Below are 21,019 nucleotides of genomic sequence, written 5' to 3' on the forward strand. Positions count from 1 at the left end.
ATATGCACACACACACACACATGCAAACTGTATGTAATCTATTTAAGAATTTGATGGTTCTGGTATAGATATATACTAAAGCCTCTAAAGGAAACTAAAAATACACCCTTGGCCGAGCTGTTCATTGTCGTGGTCCTTTGCCCTTGAAGCACCATTGTCCTTGGAGCACCACATTCATAATACAGTTAAATTCTATTAGATTTCTTTCCAAGGACAAAAGAACATCGTTGTAAGAAGGAAAATAATTTTACAGAAGCATGACCCACCTTTGGGATGTTTGTTGGATATTCCAAAATTGAACCTGATATACAGGGACACACTAGAACTGCATGTGATGTAGTAATAAGGTTCACTCTCTTCCTCTCTCATCTTGTTCCTTTGCCAGCCAATTGAACCTTTTGGTGCAGGGTTTGATCTCTGCATGCTGTGATGCTGTTTATCTGACTCCTGGAGTGTTATATTCACATGGACAGGACTTCCTGAGGGGTGGCCATTATCAAACTTACAATAAGACTTCAGCTGGATGAGAAGCCTTTTTGATGAATATCATCTGTGCTAAGCTGCATTTCTTGAGGCCAAGGAAATGTTTCCATACACCCCATGTTAAAGGGTAGGATTTCTTAAGAGGAATACCTTAGGCTGCTAACAGCACAGTTGGGGATGGAGCTGGGGAGCAAAATATTTTGTAGTCAGCTGGGAATTAATGGAGCCAGTACTTCCAATGAGGGAAGGCCCTTAGCAGCCAGATTTGATACTGGAAGCCAGTGCAGGGAGAGCCTCTCTCAGCTGAGCAAGGCGAGAGGGCAGGGAAACCAAGGCGAGACTTAAGAGGATCAAGCGTATTTTGTCCACTTCATAAAACTTCTTTGGGCTGGCACGCAAACCATTTTCTAAATAAATAAAAAAAAAAGTTTAGCCAAAGTCACGAGATTCAAGAAGCAGTTCCCCATTTGCTTTTCTTCAAATCTGTACAACTTTCCGCTCATCTCCTTGCTTAAAATTGCCACAGGCCTGAAGGCCTGACCTTCCCGGCTCTGAGTGAGCGTTGCCAGGGCCCAGGTTGGTAAACTAAAGAAGAAATGACTAAACAGTTAACCAAATGCTTAACTCTGCTAGCCTTCTCCATCAGCATTCAAACCAGAAATGGATTAGAGCGCTCCTATTCTCTAGGGCTCCCAGTGGGTATATTATTTATTAAACCAGAAGACAGGTTTGTCTCTGGGAAGAAGAATTTGGCTGCAGCCCTGACCATCAGGCATTCATTCATTTAGTAAGCATGTACACTCTCTAGCACTCTCCACTGCACTGGGGTATCCTGTGAATGTAGCAAACCAGCTACACTGAGGGCATGTGAGAATATGTTCTCTAAATTCAGTCATTCCCATCCATGATGTTCAATAAAATTCAATCACTTTTCTTACATTCATTTAAAATACTTTCCATTTTCTTTGTGCTTGGAGCATCCATTCTCACTGTATTGCCTGGGTTTTCTCAACTTGTTTCAACCCCTTGGGGGTGATGGAAACTCTAGAGCTAAAGGCAGAGGATTCCCTTGAGGACTTGGTAGACTGTGGAGCTTGATCCGTTTTTTTTTCTTTTAAATAGAGTATGAAAAATGCTCTTTAAAATAACTTGGCTCCATTGGCACAAGCTGGGAAGTAAGTAAATCCTGGCTTCAAATAATTCAGATTCTTGAGAATATAAAAACCTGACAAAATGAAATAGTAATTTATGAAATTAAAGCTGTATCTCCCTGGGAAACTGATGTCACAGGTGCTTAAAGGTTGGAGGGTATCTGTAGGCAGAGGAATTTTTGAAGCTCTATGTCAGCAGGGACTGTATTTTTCTTATTACTCTTTCACATGGCACAAAATCGGCGTTGAACAAATACGTTGAATGAATGGATGAATAAATGAATGACTTTTTATTCTGTATTACTCTCTCTCTTTCTCTCTAGATTCTACTTCTCTAGAGCCTATATTTATTTATGAAGCAAATACTTATTAAGAGCCAGCCACTGGCACTTATTAAGCACCGGTGTTAGGTACTATGGTAGGGTAAGAGTATAGAAAAATGAATAAAACTTGAGTCATGTCCCCAAAGAGATCTCAGTCCACTATTGCAATGCTTAGATCTATTGAGCAATGCTGTTTATCTGTACCCCTTTTTCATCTCATTCCTGTTAAATTTAAAATTTTTAATTTGTTTTATTTTATATTGGAGTATACTTGATTTACAGTGTTGTGTTAGTTTCAGGTGTATAACAAAGTGATTCAATTATACATATACATATATCCATTCTTTTTCAGATTCTTTTCCCCTATAGGTTATTACAGACTATTGAGTAGAGTACCCTGTGCTATACAATAGGTCCTTGTTGATTATCTATTTTATTTATAGCAGTGTGTATGTGTTAGTCCCAAACTCCTAATTCATCCCTCCCCTCAACCTTTCCCCTTTAGTAACCATAAATTTGTTTTCGAAGTCTGTGAGTCTGTTTTGTAAATAAGTTCAATTTTTAGATCCTACAAAATTATTTTAAACTTTTTTTTCAGTTTTAAAAATTTTACTTACTGGGCTTCCTAAGATTTCTCCTCTCAGTAGCCCATTTCTTCAAAATGCCATAGGCTTTGAATTTTGAGCAACCCTAGTGTTTTTGTGAACTTGCTAAATTAGATTTACTTCTTTCCTTCCTTCCTCCCTTCCTTCCTTCCACATTGATTTCCTCTAGGTATAACTTGTGCACTAATTCTTTCAACATTTTTATTATGGTGTGATTATCAAGTGTTTGGGTGAGAGTTTTGAGGGCTTAATGACCTTGTATTAGGTTCTTACTGTTGCTGTAACAAATGACCACAAATTTAGTGACTTAAAACAATATAATTTTATTATTTACATTTCTGGAGGTGAGAAGTATGGAATGGGCCTCTTGGGGCTAAAATCAAGGTCTCATCAGGGCTGTGTTCCTTTTAGAAACTCTGGGAGAGAACTCTTCCTTTTGCCTTTTCCTGCTTCTAGAGGCTGCCTGCATTCCTTCAATGGTGGCTCTTCCATCTTCAAAGCCAACGATGGCCAATCAAGTCTTTCTCATGCTCATCACTCTGACTTTGTTTCCCTCACCATATCTCCTTCTCTCACTCTTAAACTCTTGCTTCCCTCTTTCACTTATAAGCACACTTGTGATTACATTGGACTCGCCTGGATAATCCAGGATTATCTCCCCAGCTCAAGATCCTTAATTTAATCACATTTTCTAAATCTCTTTTGCCATGTAAGACAATATATTCACCGACCCCAGTATGAAGACATGGATATAATTGAAGGGGTCGTTCTTCTGCTTACCACACATCTAATGGGCTCTTTAAAAATAAGGTTCTTTATCCTTTTTGGTTGAAAGCGTAGCTGCATCTAACCCAGATTCTGACTCTAAGTCTTGGCCCCAGTGCTTGGCATATCTTCTCTGCCTTAAGTCCAGTAGAAGAACACCTGATGTAATACTTTTGTGGAAGAGTATATTACATTATAGACCAGAATGAATTCTTTATGTGGTATGTAGGTAGGTAATGTACATTTTAGGGTGCTAAAAATGAGCTTGACTCTGGAAAAGTCACTTTATATTTTGGCACTTTTATACTTGTTTCACACAACTGTATGATTTTATTAATGATGTATGAATGCTATTTTGTGTACTGTAATACTTTCCAACTTTTGTCCCTATGTCTTTGTACCTCTTTTTCTTTTTCCCAGGGAAAGTAGAGGAACATTTCACAGTATTCTCTTTGGAATAGAAGATAAGGATTTTAATCACTGAGATGATGTAATCACCATTATTCTGTTGAATTTTAGACCAGAATGGTTTATAAGCTATAGTAAATCATCAGTAAACATCATTTAGTCTGCCAGTCCCTGTGTGTTCATAGGAATAAAATGTTACTCCTGTCCTTGAGGAAACCATAGTGTACAAGAAAGAGAGCACACACAGAAGAGAGACTTAGCAATCTATGAGGTCAAGACTCCCATCAGAAAATTAAATAATGGTGACCCAAGTTTTGTTAGTAGATGACATTCAGACTTTAAACATGCAAGCAAAGATATTTCCTCAGGAGCTGGAGGTAAATGTCACTTGCTTAAGTTCATATTTGGAACAGAGGAGGTTGACAATTATAATACATGTCAAAATAAAATTTCTAATTTGAAAGAAGTTTTAATTGCTTACATATTTCTTGTTAATGTCATATTATATTGGTGCTATTAATGAATGGAACATTAAAACTATACTTAATGAGGTATTTCAGAGATTAGAAAAGAAGTAAAAACAATTGAAATATGTTTTTTTGACTTGGGGGATTTTTGTTTATAAAATACCTTTGAGTGTTTATATCCCAAAAGAGTGTGGAAGACATAGGTCAGTGGGGAAAGAAAAAAATCAATGGAAGACATAGGTCAGTGGGGAAAGAAAAAAAATCAATGGAACACATAGGTCAGTGGGGAAAGGAAAAGATCAAAGTTCTCACTCTTGATGAAGAGAGATGACAGGCAGGTCCATAACAATTAATCATGGTATGAAAATAATGTAAGTGATTAAATCTCAGAGATACATAGACAATTACCTATAGTGCTAATTACATTAACACTTAGTTATTGGGAAAGAGGGAAGAGTAAGAGACTTAAGAGTGCTTCTTGAGTGACTGCAAAGAAATTCCCATTTTAAGAAAAATTCTCCTTTAAACATATGTTGTAATCATGAACAATTTTGTTGGAGTCGACTCAGGTAGCTTTAGTCTGGTCCTTCAGTAGAAGATATGATTAGATTTATGACAAGGCTTTGTGATCATCTCTTGCTTTTCTCTACCCAACACAAGTTGACTTAGATTGTAGCTATGGGAAGAATCTTATCATTCGATCAATGTAGAGTTGCCATTTCTTCACCTCAGAGGATTAAAAATTACTTCGTGTGTATGTGATTGAGGTTGGGTTGGGATTCTAATGGCTGGAGCCAGGGCAGCAATGAGGATATTTGAGAACCACTACCTTGGGTCATGAGACCTGCATCCACTTGCTGCTCTTAACCAAGCCATGCTTTATTCCACTTGAAAGTGTGCTTGGTGGTTTTGGTTAAATTAAATAAAATTTAATTACAGTAATTCCAATCTTCTTGGGAGATGGTCAGCCTTTAAAATTGTATCCATATGAAACCAAAATAACTGCCTATTTGCTTTTTACTCGCCTGGATTTGTTATTTTGGCTATATAACGTCTTGGTGGTCAAATCCATGTTGAAAATTAGCCAACATTAAAGGCTGAAAAGAACTTTAAGGAAAATTTAAGCCAAACTTTTCATCTTGGAAATGACTATTGTGATGAACTGAAGAGACCATGGAATACTGTTCTGTGGCTGCAAGTCCTGCTGGAGCCCTGTAGTGACAAACAGAAGCAGGAAGACTGATTGGCTGGCATAACTAAATCTTTGATTTGCTTAGGACATGAATGTCTGAACTACATGAACCCAGTAATACCAAATACCATTCTTTAGGAAAAGAAGTAGGCTAAGTCTTTTGAAATTTGGATGATAGACTATTGCTTGGACAAGCTAAGTCAAAAGTTTTATCCTTAAAAAAAATTGGGGGTTTAATGTGGTTTCCAAGCAAGAAACAATTTTTTGCTTTTAAAAATAACCTCAAAAAATAGCCTCATTTGTTAAGTTGATCTTTTTTCATTCCAGAAACTTATTTCTAAGGCAATGTCTTATGTTTACTATTATATGTGTCTCAAAGAATTAAAGGCCATGAAGGACAGTAAGACTGAGAACATATGGCTGACTTGAAGAGGGCAGCTGAGGCATTACAGAAGTCCTACTTGCAAGAAAGTTGTTTTGGCCTAAATTTTCCAAATTAGTTGTTTTATTTACTAGATTATTGTTCATGTTCCTCTTTGTTTTGACTGGGTCCACTCACAGGATGGCAGAACTGGAGAGGCTAAAACTCTGACCAGTGATTTATTGAGGCCAGTCTATAAACTCAATGAATGGCAGGAGCCTGGGACTATTAGTACCTATGCCAGGCAAGGTGAACTTTATCTTTGCTGTAGCTAAATCCTGTGAACTCTGGTTATATCTCATTATACTTGTTAATATACAGCCACACTTAGACATCAGATTTTCATTGGAAGTGATTGTATAGTCATAGATTCTTAATTAAATTGGAGCCTTTATGTGTATGGTGTCAAAATTTAGTGCATAATACTATCCATTGTTAAGAGAAAATTGACGTTAGAAAGCAAAAGTGAATGCTAAATTAGCAATATTATTGTAAATTTAAAACATGCTGTTTTAAGTGTCATAAGGAGTTAGTACAAGAGTTTTGTATAAGTGTTTTGTTTTTGCTTTTTAAAAGGGACCTGGGGTAATTGATTTGCTTCAGTAACCTGTATTTAACCTGTGTTTTTCCATGTACTTATCTCCCCCTCTGCTTAGTTCTGCATCCTTTCAGTACTCCTGCACTTCAGGTGGGCTTGTTGATATACTACTTCTTACGTGTTTCTATGTTAGCAGTAATTAGATTGGAGCTGGGGTTTTGCAAGATATTTAGTTTCTCCTTTTCATTTAATTGTTTTTTGGAAAATTAGGATAATAATATTTGCCTTGCAGATTTATTTAATGATGTACATAAATGTATGTAAAATTTCTACTGCTCAATAAGTCCTCAGAAAACTAAGTAGAATGTATATTCATCCAGGGAAATGTCTGTGGTTTCTCTTTGTTTCGCTTTAGGGTGGATATTCAAGAAATGTTGCCAAATAAGAACTACTCAGATGCAAACACGAGAGCAAATGCTGAAACTGGCTTATAAATGCAAGCCAGCTGGCTGCTCTAGACAAAGTCTTAGGAAGAAAGCTTTCTTCATCTAATTCATAAATGGAATTGCCAGGCTTAACTGGCTTTTTAAAAAAAATTTTTTTTGAACTCTGCATTGCTGTATAACTGTGACAACATTAAGAAGAGCGTATAAGAGTAAACTAAGGGGGTGACAGTTCACAAAGCAGTGTTATAACCATCTCTGTGGAAGAGCCTAGAGATGGTTCCATGTAGGAAGCCATCTATCTGTATGGATGGTGTAACCTCAGGCTAGCACAGTTGATAAGCGAGAAAGGGAAACCCTTTACCTGAGGTAGGAGATCGATGGGCCCCTGGGCTGGACAGCTGGTGTTTGCAAGTGGAGTAAAATTGAAGCTTTGTTTTCTCCCAGACACTCCAAGGACAAAGCTAGTGGCAGAAGCTGAGCTCTGCTGGAATAAAGAGATAAGATGACCACTCCTGAGGTCAAGGAAACTTCCCCGACTTCACAGAATGACTCTGGGGGTCAAAGGGGGAGGGTGCCACCCCATAATAGGTGATGCCAAGACCCCCACAGGCCTCTGCGGTGGAATCCATCTTAGCAAAAAGTTGCGCACGCATGTTGGAGAGGTTCCTAGGGCAGGTCAGTTGTGAAAAAAAAGATTAATTGGCCAAAGGTAAACAAAGACCCGGAAGAACTGTCCTATAGAAGTGACTTAAATCACCTCTTTACTGCACTCCTCCTCATTAGGGGAGAACGTCCACATCCTTTCTCTCCGGGTGTGTCTCTCTGCCTTGCTTCAGGCTCAAATAAACAAGCTGTTTCTCTGTGTGCTCTCCCACTTGCTTGTTGTGCTGTGTCTCTAATAATAATAAACTTCATACCTGTTTGTACAGGTTTTGCCTCCTTGAAATATTTCTTGCTTTCAGATGAGGGCAAGAGCCAGGGCCATTTTGCTTCTAGCCTCTAGCCCCCGGTGGTCTAGTGGCTAGGATTCCTGGTTTTCATCCAGGCTACCCAGGTCCAATTCCTGGGCAGGGAACTAAGACCTCTCTTCAGGACTGCTCACTGCTGTGTCTCCGAGATCCTACATACCCAATTTGGCAGGGGTGTGTGTGTGTGTGTGTGTGTGTGTGTGTGTGTGTGTGATGAATATATTCTATATCATGACTCTGTCCCTCCAAGTATATATATACACATAAAGTCAGCATTTATTTCCACACTTTTACGCTCTCCCTTGTATCACAGGACTGGAAGCCTGAGAATCTTATTTCCCAGACTCCTTTGCTTTTGCTGTTGTGGGTGTAATTTATATTGTCAATGAAATGAACTCATGCAAGATTTCAAAGGCTGAATCGAGGCTTAGTGAGTCCATATATGAAAAACATAAAAATTCCTTTGCGATATAAATAATAATTCCCCTAATTTATTGATTTGATAAATTTGGAAGTATGAAAAGTTGCTTTCCACCCCCATGCCCCGACTTAAAACAAAAAATACCTGTTTGTTCAGCATTTGCTGCAAAGATTGAATCCTTTGTTAGACAAAAAAGTATGACTTTTCTTTCCCTTTAGCTGGCTTTTTATGTGACATTGTTTGAGAGACAGCACAGTATTTTTAAACAGATGACAAGATGTCAGCTTTGAGTGGCACAAATTTAGAAGCAACAGTGGAGTGTTTTACTACGATTTCTTTATAGTATGAAAAGACCCCAAAGTTATTTCTCTGTGCCTTCGTGATAAAATCACACTGAGAGGCAACATTAGGACACTGATTGGGAGGAAGGGCGAGCGTGAGGAGGGCAGGACCGTAATTGTCATCAAGGAAACAGCACTAGACCTGTGAGAAGGGAATTGCATGTATTACTGAGCAGTGTGATGGTTCTCCCAGATGAATAGTTCATCGCCAAGAAGCATTCGATCAGGCGAGCTATCAACAAGATCTGGCCTTTGATAAACACATCCACTTTAATAGCAGTTCCTGAGATGAAAGGTTTGGATACTTTCAACTTCACGGCACTCAATCTCTGCAGCCTGAAAATATGAAATGATAACTTCCTAGTGTGCTTCCTTGAAAACCGTCGAAGTATGCTAGAATCATCCTTTTAGACATAAAAGGAGACATAGGATGTTACTAATTAACTCATCTCCCTTGTTATTCCTAAAATGATTTAAGGCAACGGGCTATATGATATAATGGGAAAATACTCCTTCTTGGCCTGATGTAAAATGATGAATTGTCCAAGATAATCTCTAGGTGTCTTCCATATTACACCTTTTATGAGAAAATTTGGGGAGTCATTCATTTAAAACTTCATTGCAAGGGACCATATTAAAGTGAAGTCTTAATAATAAACCTCCCACTGTGGGGTTTAGGATAGACCTAAATTCATCCTAAAATCTACTTGGTTTTTGGACTGTTTTGATTCTGAAGCTTACGTGTATCCACAGTGTTGATGTCAACCCAATTCCCTGGAAACTTGGAAGACAAGGATTTTTTTCTCTGTCCTTGTTACTATCTTGGTGAATTTGGCAAATGATTGTCTTTTCAGTAGCACAAATTTAGTAACAATAGGAGGATGTTTTATTACAATCTCTATACCACATGAATTCTAAAACTGTTTGGTGATCTGGAGGGAAGTTGTTTAAGAGGACAGTATACTTTTCATCTAATGAAACAACCCTTAACTTGAGGGAAGGTGATTGTAGGATAACTGAATAACTGAATAGGTTTTCACTTGAAGCATAGGGTGTCAGTTTTCTCTTGTTGAGAAATTTTTCTAGCCAATATTTTACAAGAAATGTTTCCTTTTACAAGACATGTTTTTTAAAAAAGCGTTTAAACAGCATAATTCACAATAGCCAAAAAATGGAAGCAACCCAAGTGCCCATAGACGGATAAATGGTTGAAGGAAATGTGGTATGTACATACAGTGGACTATTAGTCAGCCTTAGAAAGGAACGGAATTCTGACACATGCTATGACATAGATGAATGTTTAGGATATTATGCTAGGTGGATAAGCCAGTCACAAAAGGACAAATATTGTATGATTCCACTTGTATGAGGTACCTAGAATAGTTCAGTTCACAGAGACGTAAAGTAGAATAGTGATTGCTAGGGGCTGGGAGAGTGGGGGATGGGCGTTAGGGTTTAATGGATAAAGAGTTTCAGTTTGGGAAGATAAAAAAGTTCTGGGGATGGATAAAGGTGATGGTTGCATAACAACATGAATGTACTTTAAAGTCACAGAACTGTGCACTTAAAAATAGTTAAAATGGCAACTTTTATGTATATTTTATCACAATTTAAGAAATAAATTGAAAAAGAAAAAAAGAGTTTAAAATGACTCTAGCTTCATCTCCATGTTTATCCCTTTTCCTAGTTTAAGAGGGGTATAAGCTACACTTCTCTAAAGTTCTGTGTCTCTACTGATTTAAGGCTGATTAAAATGTCACCAGCAGTTCTTTTGCCTCTTTTAATATGTACCTTTTGGTAGGCCACCAGCTCTGAGACATATCTATGGGGCTCTGACTTTAGATAAAATAAAGTTGCATCTAGCATTTATTTTACAATTACAAATATGGAAGGAAAATTAAGAAAAATAATGTTGTTGTCTTAGAAAATTGCTTTTTTGGAGATAGTGTACATGACGGTTAACATTAAAGATGTGACATTATCATGTCTTTTTACTATTGAACATATTTAAAATGTACATTTGGGCATCAAGTTAAAGATATTTATAAAATACTTTCTTATTTGTGAAAGTGAACCCCACCTATTAATGATATTCTTCTTGTTCCCTTATGAATATTTGACTGAATCTTACTGTTCCTTTATTTTTTTGAAGTAGGCTAATAGAAGGCTTTTTAAAAGTAGGCTAAGAGGCTAAAGTAGCCTACTTACTTAAAGTAGGCTAGTGATGCTTTCAAAAGTTGTTTATTTTCTGACATAATAACTATCGTAAATACCTTTATGTGTCAAAGATTCATGCCAGTAACACTATAGTGAGAATGATTTTTCCATTTTTTAAAGTAGAGTCACAGTAATTTATCAGGTGTTTTAAAATGCAGATTTTCATCCAAAAACTTGCCTGAGATTTATTTTAGAAAGAGTTGTTTTCCCTCAGGATGGTGGTAAAAGGCAAGAAGACATGACTCCACGAACCTAGACATATTTTGACAGAATATAAAGCACCTTGAATTTCCTCCCTTAATTAGTCCATTTTTATTATGAGTTTATTGTTAAGGGTTTTTTTTAGGTTTTTTTTTTGGTTTTTTTTGTTCGTTTGTTTTTTGCGGTACACGGGCCTCTCACTGTTGTGGCCTCTCCCGTTGCAGAGCACAGGCTTCAGACGTGCAGGCTCAGCGGCCATGGCTCACAGGCCCAGCTGCTCCATGGCATGTGGGGTCTTCCCGGACCGGGGCATGAACTCGTGTCCCCTGCATCGGCAGGCGGACTCTCAACCACTGCGCCACCAGGGAAGCCCTATTGTTAAGTTTTGACAGAAAAATTCCATAAATACTTAATTCTTTTATGGATAAAATAATTTAAAATAAAACAGTCATTACAAAGAATAATCAATAACATGTAGCATTGTGTTGAATTTAAACGTGAAAGCATTTATAATGCAAGCACAAACACACTTGGAAGTTTTAGGAAAGTTATTAACATAGAAGGTGAATAAGCCATGAGTGGGGGGCAAGGGTAGGGATGGGTGAGGCAGGACTTTTACTGTTTTTTTAATTAAAAAATTTTTTTATTTGTTTTTTTAATTTTTATTGGAGTATAGTTGATTTACAATGTTGTGTTAGTTTCAGGTGTACAGCCATTACTCGGCCATAAAAAAGAACGAAATAAAGCCATCTGCAGCAACATGGATGGGCCTGAAGATTATCATACTGAGTGAAGTAGGTCAGACAGAGAAAGACAAATAGCGTATGATATCACTTATATGTGGAATCTAAAAAAGGGGAACAAATGAACTTATTTACAAAACAGAAATAGAGTTACAGATGTAGAAAATAAATTTATGGTTACCAGGGGGTAAAGGGAGGGAGGGATAAATTGGGAGATTGGGATTGACATATACACACTACTATATATAAAATAGATAACTAGTAAGGACCTACTGCATAGCACAGGGAACTTTACTGAATACTCTGTAATGGCCTATATGAGAAAAGAATCTAAAAAAGAATGGTTATATGTATATGCAGAACTTTTATTGTTAAATGCTTCTCAGGCAGCGTTGATCCTGGCTTTGGACAGATTCCTTAATTATTTTTTCCTCCCAAATCATCTGTTGCAAAATGGAGAGTTTCAAGTGCTCCCAGGAGGTGGTTAGTTCAGTGAGAGTGAATTTCATGGTGGAAAGTCCATGTAACTGGAGTCCACTGAGAGTCAGTTATTTCCTTGTGAGTGGTTTGAATTTATTTTGGGTTGGTCTGAGTAAATGTCAAGTGTTTTATCACATGGGTAAAGTGAGCTCTTCTGTGGCACCTCTTATGAAAGCCAGAAATCATGGCAGGGATGGGGCAACTCCCCAATCCTTTATGGGCAATTCACAAGTCCAAACTCTGCTGAAAACTCAAAGACTTTGTTTTCATAGCTTCACTGGTGATAAATTTGGACCTGACTTGATGGGGGGCTATTCATAGTTTTAACTGGTTCTACTTATTATAAATATTTGTACATTTAGCTGTGGAAATAAATATTAGTGTTTGATTACAGTTGCTACCCCAGATCCTGCTGGGATTCTTCCATAATGTAGTATGTGCAACATGTTACTCTAAAAATCAGAACATTTCTGAATTCCCAGACACTTTTGGTTCAAAGGCTTTCAAAAAAGGGATTTAGGTCTATACTACTATAAACATTTTTATTACTACTACTAAGTAATGATAATCTTTTATGAAATAAATATTTATTGTATGCACATTATGTGCCAAGCACTGTGCTAAGTGCAGGGTATATAATAGCAAGGAAAACATATATAGTCCCTGTTGTCTAGTTGTGGAGACAGTCACATGTACAGCCATATAATTACAGATACATATATATGTATGTGTATATTTATATATAATTATATCAGATATATAATTACATATTTGTAATTTTACATATATAAAAATATAAATAAATATATAACCACATATATTATATATATTAATATGAAATATATTAATTTATATTATAGGTAACTATTATAGATAATCACGTGTACAGCTAAATAATTACCAAATGTGCTAAATAGAGTTCAGGAAAAACTGGGGGAAGTTCTAGTTTAGATTGGTGAATCAAGAAAATATTTGAATGGAAATCTGCACGGTTACTCAGAGGAGGCAGGTAAAGGGGATGGGAAAAACATTCTATCCAGAAGAAACAGGTTGTGCAAAGTTGCAGGGGTAGGAAACATCTTGGCCAATGTAAAGGGTGGATGAATACCATGTACTTGGTGCATGGCAAGGGATGAGAAACTGAGATGAGATGAAGCTTTAGAAGTAGGCAGAGGCTGGATTATTTGAATGGGCCATGGAAAAGACAAATTTTATTCTATTTGCTGGTGAGTGATACGATCAAATTTAATTTTAAAATTATCATTCTAGGATATCATAGGAATTCTCAGAATGAATTGAAGATGCACAAAATTTTAAGGAAAAAAAATTGAGATGACAGATGTTGGAGGTAAGACCAGCATAAAGGAAGTAGAGGTGAAGAGAAAAAGAGTCAAAATTTCATTTGGAGAGAAGATTGGCAGGGCTTAGTAGTGAATTGGCCATTACTTGGTTGAGGAAGAGACTTGCTGTTTTCTGAGTGAATGGAGGTCTCATTTGCCAAGATGGAGAAGACCGGAAGAGGAATGTGTTGGCTACGACTGGGGTGAGGGGAGGGCAAGAGATCTGTTTTGGACATGTTAAGTTCGTGATGTCTGGAGGATATCCAAGTGGACATGTCAAGGGGACCTTTGGCTACACAGATCTGGAGCTGAGATCTGCATTTGGAGGCTATTCGTTTGGAAGTTGGAATATAGATGGACTTAAAACATGGGAATGGATAAAAATATTTAAAGAATGAAGATAGAGAAGAAGGTCAAAGGCTGATCTTCTGCACTGTTGAGGAATTTCCACATTTAAAAATCAGGTAGAAGAGGAAAAGCGAGCAATGGGGAGTGAGAAGGAGTGGCCTAACCACTGGGAGGGGAGCTTGGTGAGTGTGACGTCAAAAAAGCTGGGAGAAAAGAGGTTTCAAGAAGCAAATGCTTAAGAATTGTGAATGCTGCAAAGCGGTAGTAGGGAAGGGTCTAAACAATCTCCTTGTTCGTGACAGCAAGGGGCTATTGGTGGTCTCAGCAAGAGCACTTATGTAACTGGATTGTGGTAGGCCAACCAGTGATGGGGTGGGGAGTTCTTTTCAGAAACAGAAACAAAATGACAGAGATAGAGGCAGGGACAGAGATGATTTAGAAGATGGAGCTATGGGAGCTTGAGATGGTAGATCTTAATCGGGAATTTATGATGACCGCTTAAGCAAATAGTAAAAAAGGGTTTGACTTGAGCTGGAGAGTCTGGAGATGGTGATGGCTTCAGGCATGGAATGACCTGCATCAGGGGTCGGCAAACTCTGGCCCTCAGGACAAATCTGTTCTTGTAAATGCATGTTACTGGAACACAACCACAGACATTAAAAAAAAAAAAAAAAGAAGAAGAAGATGGAGCTATGAGTGCACGTTTGAAGAAGTAAAGCAGATGCAGAAGATGCCTGGGAGAGGAGAAATCCAAGGAATTGAGGCTTCTACTTATTCCGTATAAGGGTACTAAGGGTTTTATACACTTCAATCCATTTTAATTCTCACAACACCACTAGGAATAAGTATCACAATTGTAACAACTTGTTATATTCCAAATGGCTAGAAAGTCTAATAAGAATGGTCCCAGGCTACATTCCAAATGGCTAGGAAGTCTAATAAGAATGGTCCCAGGGCTTCCCTGGTGGCGCAGTGGTTAAGAGTCCGCCTGCTGATGCAGGGGACGCGGGTTCGTGCCCCGGTCCGGGAGGATCCCACATGCCGCGGAGCGGCTGGGCGCGTGAGCCATGGCCGCTGGGCCTGCGCGTCCGGAGCCTGTGCTCTGCAACGGGAGAGGCCATAACAGTGAGAGGCCCGCGTACCGCAAAAAAAAAAAAAAAAAAGAATGGTCCCAGGCTTAGTCATATCTGTTAGAAATATCCTCGAGTACAAAGTAAAGTGAGATGCTCCTCTGATGCTCCCTTTGCTTGCCTTCCAGTCACTGCCAAGTTTGCTCTCAGCAGGGCTCACACAGTCTCATCCTCATTTCCCCCTGGTCCTCTGCCCTGTCCCTCAGTCCTGACTTTATGTCACTGTGCTACTTTACTTACCTTAGTTAAGTTCTCTTTGTATTGTATTTTCCCATTCTTGGGAAGCACCCATAAGACCAACAAAAGCTAATATTGATCACTTCTCACAGCACATCTTGGATTTATTCACTTAATTATTAAGTGACTACTGTGTGCTAGGTACTATACTATTGATATATAGTGGTGAACAAGCAGACATGGAGATTACATTCTAATATATATGTATGGATGGGGGGTGCAAATGGCTGGCAAGTGAACCAATACTTTTTTTAAAAAAAGATAATTTTGGGTAATGTTGAATTCTATGAAAAAAATAAATCAGGGCATTGTAATAGAGAACTGAATGTTTCCTTTAGATTGGAAAGTCAGGAAAGTTCTCAATATTATGCTAAAAGGCCCCTCTCTACTGAAGGTGAGGATGGAAGCAGAGAGCCCGCCTTGCCCCACGGGATGAAACGAGAAGAGTCTAAGTGAAACAGTGCACCTCAGACTGGAACTTGAACCGACGTGCGGGGACTCAACCCAGCTAAAACCCAGATTGGGACTTGAACCCAGGGTCTTTTCATTAGAATCATTCACCTGGTGTCTGGATTACTGAGGTTCAGAATCTTTGTGTCTCAGCACAGAAGGAATTCAGCGAGAGGCAAAATGGTAGGCAAGAAGTAGGTTTATTAATATAGGACACTTGTGAGGAATACAGGCGGACAGGCGAGGGGCCTCTGTCCCGAGAACTAGCGGGCTCTGTTCTTATAATCAGAGGAAAGTGGGGAGGGGGGGAAAGACCACCTTCTTCCTCACTCTTTGAGTTGACATCAGGCTTGTATCACTAGCTCCTCCTTCGCATCATGCGGGTGCGTGTTTGACCCTACGAAGTCAAACTAAGACTGTCATGATGCTTATTCAAATCAGCAGAAGGGTGGTAACATATACTAAAATATGTTAAGTCATCTCAGGTTTCAGTATCATGAGGATCTCCTACTTTGGAATGTCACCTTTCCCTTATGTTCCTGTCCTTGGTTCTAAGGATCATTATCTTGCTGGACTTGACCAGCAGGATGCAGGCCTCATTTTTTTCACTTAATGACCTGGGGCATATCTCATGCTTTTATTGATGGCTTTATAGTTAAGTAAGCCTGCTTCCTTCCATGATGTTCCAATAGCTTTCTTGAGCGATCATTAACTTACAGTGGTCTCCACAAGTTCCCTAAGTTTCCTTCTCTATCTATAATCCCCTAGTGGGACTTCTGAAACCACCTGTGCAACTATCCTACTCTATTCCTAGCAAAAGGAGTGAAGGGGAAAGGAACCTGGTCCAGGTACTTCTCCCATTTCAGAGATAAAGATCCAGAGGGCAGAGTTACCTAGGCTACTCAAGCACATTTGACTCAAAAGGGATGACATTAAGATTCCAGCCTCTTTCTAGTTATTCTTTGAACAAAAGCACTAGTTCTAGGCCTACAGTAGTCTTTTGAAAGCCTTGTACAAAGTAATCTACCTGGCTCTGCAAGTGAGGCTATTACTAGCCCTATTATCTTAGAACTAAGTGATGTATGTACAAAGGCACTGTGAATGGTTTGAAGACAGTGGGCAATATCAAATCAAAATTTTCATGACCCTACCATGTCATCATTGTGAAATGTCATTTTTTTAGATAGTTAGGTTTAAAAGTCTGCCAAAGTTCACGTAGTCCCTCCCTTCTTTTCTAGGAAGGAATGTGCCTAAATTTTCCCAGGAAAATGGGAGCTCCCTTCAGAGAAATAGGTTGCTCAACCTTGTTTGGTGGCAGCCAGCTCCAGAGAATCACAAAAATTAGGGCAGGATTTTTTTTCATGTCTTACCAAAAGTACTGCATAGAAATTCAAGGCTCTGCACAATGGTCTGTGCTTCACTGTGGCAGAAAAGGATCCAGAAATTGCTATTGCTTGATTGGTGTGACAGTCCCCTCAAGATTCTGACAAGATACCTGAGGTGTACCTTGACCTGTAACTATGGAGCATGGCTTGGGAAAGCATGGGGAGGTACTTCTCCTGATTAGTCTTTCAGCTTGTATCCAGTTTAGGGGACTATAATTGACATTGTCTATACAAAACCAGGAAATAGACTATCTATTTTAAAAGAGAGCTAAGGGAACGAAATGACAATTAAATGGTTAGAAAATAAGATTTATGAGGGAAAATTGAAGAAGATGGGGAGTGATGATGAGAAGGCTGAAGGGATCAGATCCAAGGCTGGTGCTTGTTCCTATTTTCTCCTCATTCCTGAGCAGGACCTCAAGGTCCCTTTGAAAATCCTCTGGCATGTCTCAAGGAATCTCTCCAAGCCCTGCTTCCTACTCCCATCCTGAGCCTCCTTCTTCTCGTCTTCCTCCTCCCTTTCTCCCCCATTTCTTCATAGCTGGTTTGTTTCTCCCTACCCAAGCCTTTAGTTAATTGTTTTATTAAGCTGTGCATTTTCTGGGCCTCCACCCTTTTTGTTAAGAACTATTTACCACTCCCATCTAGTGATTAACCAAAGGAAGACTTCCTGTTGGTTTCTGGCACATAGCTTTGCTTACCAAACGTTTTTTTTGAATTGAGTATTCACAGTAACTTTGCCAGGGCTATCTTACGTTAGTCTGGAGCTTTGTGAATGAGTGACAGAAAAAGGGAGAAAACAGTAGGTCTCTGTATTCACACCAGTTCCTAGCAGCTTGGTATCCCATTTCAGCTCACGCTGATGAAAATCTATAGAAGAACATTCACTTTCTCAGACTGGTGTATTCGTTGGGACAGGCCAACTGCTCTAATACAGAACTTTGAAGTTTCAAAGTTTCAAATATGGATTAGAAATCCAAAATAAAGTTTACTTGTCACACATATTACAGCCTTCACCTGGTTGGCTGGCTCTACTGGGCAGCTTTACTCCAAGCAGCAGTGTAGGCTCTAGATCCTTTTCTTTATTCTTAGACTTCTCCATTCAATGGGTGCAAGGGGGGAAAAGAGAAAGTATTGTGTGTGTGAGCCCTGGAATACATATATATTACTACTCATACACTCTTCGTTCTATTCATATTACATTGACCAACACCCAGTCGCAGGGCTACATCCAGTGGCGAAGCCGGCTATGACATGTTGCCCAAAAGTGTGCTTGGGAAGAAAGAAAAATTCATTTGGTGAACAACTAACTAGTTGTTGGCACAGATGCTGTGAGTGAGTCTGTTTCTATTAATTACAAACAGCTCTAACTAAAAGCTAAGAAAAAACACTGCAGCCTCAAAGGGTATGTACAAGGTCCTCAAAGATTCTTTCAGTTGGGAAACCATTATACTTTGACATATTGAGTTATGGAAATGGAGTTAAATATATGAAAGTATATTGAAGGTTATAATATACATGGTTGACATAACAGAATTGTAACTCTGCCAATATATTCCATTTTCCCATGGCAAAACAATGATCAGTATTTTAGTGTACACTGAAGACAGTTCAGTCACACTTTGCCATGTTTGCAGGGTGTTTGACCCCTTCGCATTTGTCTCATTTTTCATGTTTTTAAAAGACGAAAAGCTCCTGTGTTTTATCTGCCTACGTGTGTGATCGTGAAAGAACGAATGAACAAATGAAAGAGCAAGGAAGAGGGAAGAGAGAATTTTCCTTATATACTAAATGGGAAAATCAGGCTTAGTGTATAAACATCCCTGCACTTATTTCGTATGACCATTTCCTGTGCCGTTTTGTTAAACAATTGATCCCATTAAATTTTGAGGGTTTCCTGCCAACTGTGAAAAACAGGCAGAATTTTATTTCAGTGTTTGTTTTCGCACTGGTTTAATAATTTTTCTTTTCTTTTAGTTATACCAGATTATCCCTATGTCTATCAGCATTCAGTCCTAATACAGGAATGCTATGAGCCTCTGGGTAGAGTACATATTAAAAATAATGAAAGTGCAAGCAACTTCACAAACACAATAACCTGGAGGAGGTTTGGGAAGAAAAGCAGAGCCTGGAGAGAATAAGTAGAAATATAGCTACAAACCAGATAAAAGATCAAAGAGTCCAACTTTTTCCTAAAACATCCAACTTTATAAAACTATCCTCATGGGAGCTACATGGCCCATTCCAGTGGCATTACTGAGTGTGAAGATGGAAGAGACAGGAAGGGCTTCCGAGTAGAACAACAAGTGGTCTGCACTAGCTCCAGCAGATTAGGTTTTGAAAATTCTGTATATATTCAAGAAACTAGAGCTCACTGTCTTTCCATGTAGTCATTCTTTGCTTCCTTCCTCTTGTAGAGAGTACCTCCAATATGAGAGATGCCGTGCTAGACATGACCCAGGCCATACATCCTGTGGAGGAGTATCAGTTCATATTGTGCAGCAGCTCAAGAACCAGGAGGTTGACTATCATTGGTGCAGGGGTTGAATAAGTCATGCTTCAAGACGCCATAGCCCGAGGCAGCACCAGCACCTGTGAACAAGGTGGAGACCATCTCTGGAAGCTTTGGGTCTTGCCTCTGGATGGAGGTTTCAATTGCACTAGAAGCGAAGTGCCCAGGGAAGTGTGTTGGGTGAGTCCCATCCCTTGCTTACCTTCTGTCTTTGCAATCTCATTCATCGGGTCAACATTCATTGAATTACAAATGTGCAAGACAGTCCGGACAATTGAGCAGTGCGTGAGACGCCACTTGGCGTTTTAAGACGTTACAGTAACTATAAGATGCACGGGGCCATCTGAAACATACAGTTAGAAACTACAGGGTTGCATATCTCTCCTGGTGAGATTAAAGAAGCTTCAGAGAGGAATCTCTAGAATCTATTCCACTGCATTTTAACTGGGTGCCCCAAGTCTCAAACTTGCAGGCACTTTAGGATCCGAACTTTCACCCTTACATATGACTAATTTACTTTACAGCCTGCCCTGAAATTTACATAGTGTAGGCTATATTCTTTGCCTGCAGTAGAACCTGATATACAAAACCCCTTTGGTGCTCAGAACCCGTGTAGCTTATGAAGGCCTCTTCAGTAATCTTAGGAATCACTACTAAAGATTACCCTGTCTCTTAGGGTAAGTAGAATGACTCCAGTGATTCCAAGTGGCCAAATATTTAAGGCATGCCTGATTCTACTGCTCCCTTGCAAATCTGCTCTGCAGAAGGAAAAGGAAAGGCAAAACCAAGGTCACATAGAGAGGAGTTTAGAATAAAATATAGTCAGAAGAACCATTGTAAGATGGTTTACATTAGACCAAATGATTTGCTTCTCTTTGCATTCATATGAAAAATACATATTTCCTGACAAAAATATAAGTAAATATGTTCAATATATGAATTGCAGCTATGTTTTAGACAAATAGAGAAACTGTCTTAGACCTAACTATCACACTTACTCCTTTTTACTGCCAACAAGTTAGGATTAGTCATCTCACCCTGAAGTAACAAGGATGAGGTTATTTCCCATTGTCTCAGCTTGAAGTGCCTAAAACTTTTTCCCCCTAGGAGCCAGGGTGCTGTTCAGGGAAGTCCCAACACCGGCTGGCTGAGCTCTGCTTGAGGAAATCAAATGTGTTCTGTCCTTATTCATTGCATTCATGCCTAGAATCCCTAAAGATAGTTTAGTTACTTTTAACCTTTGCAAACTATATTTATAACCACAGTTCCATGGTCAATTGAACAGAAGCTGATTTGGGAAAAGCCTCTTGCATGAGATATCACGGTATACAGATTTCTTTTCTACTTTAAAATGGCTAAGAGAAAAATTATAGACTGGAAGTAAAGGAAAATATTCTATGCTGAGGACCTTAAAAATACTTTTTATCTGTAACATCTAGGATTCTAC

General features: G+C 38.8%; 1 protein-coding gene across 1 annotated transcript in view; it reads left to right on the top strand.

Moving 5' to 3' along the window:
- Positions 1-21,019, top strand: part of SCEL (sciellin) — a 336,387-nt gene that overhangs the window by 117,868 nt on the left and 197,500 nt on the right. Inside the window, exons 8-10 of the mRNA XM_082602083.1 lie at positions 11,646-11,741; positions 13,440-13,518; positions 19,478-19,752. Coding sequence (XP_082458209.1) covers positions 19,703-19,752 — 50 coding nt within the window. The 5' untranslated portion in view covers positions 11,646-11,741; positions 13,440-13,518; positions 19,478-19,702. The remainder of the gene's footprint in view (positions 1-11,645; positions 11,742-13,439; positions 13,519-19,477; positions 19,753-21,019) is intronic.

Source organism: Mesoplodon mirus (genome assembly GCF_964341445.2).
Source record: "Mesoplodon mirus genome assembly, chromosome: 17".
Lineage (NCBI taxonomy): Eukaryota > Metazoa > Chordata > Mammalia > Artiodactyla > Ziphiidae > Mesoplodon > Mesoplodon mirus.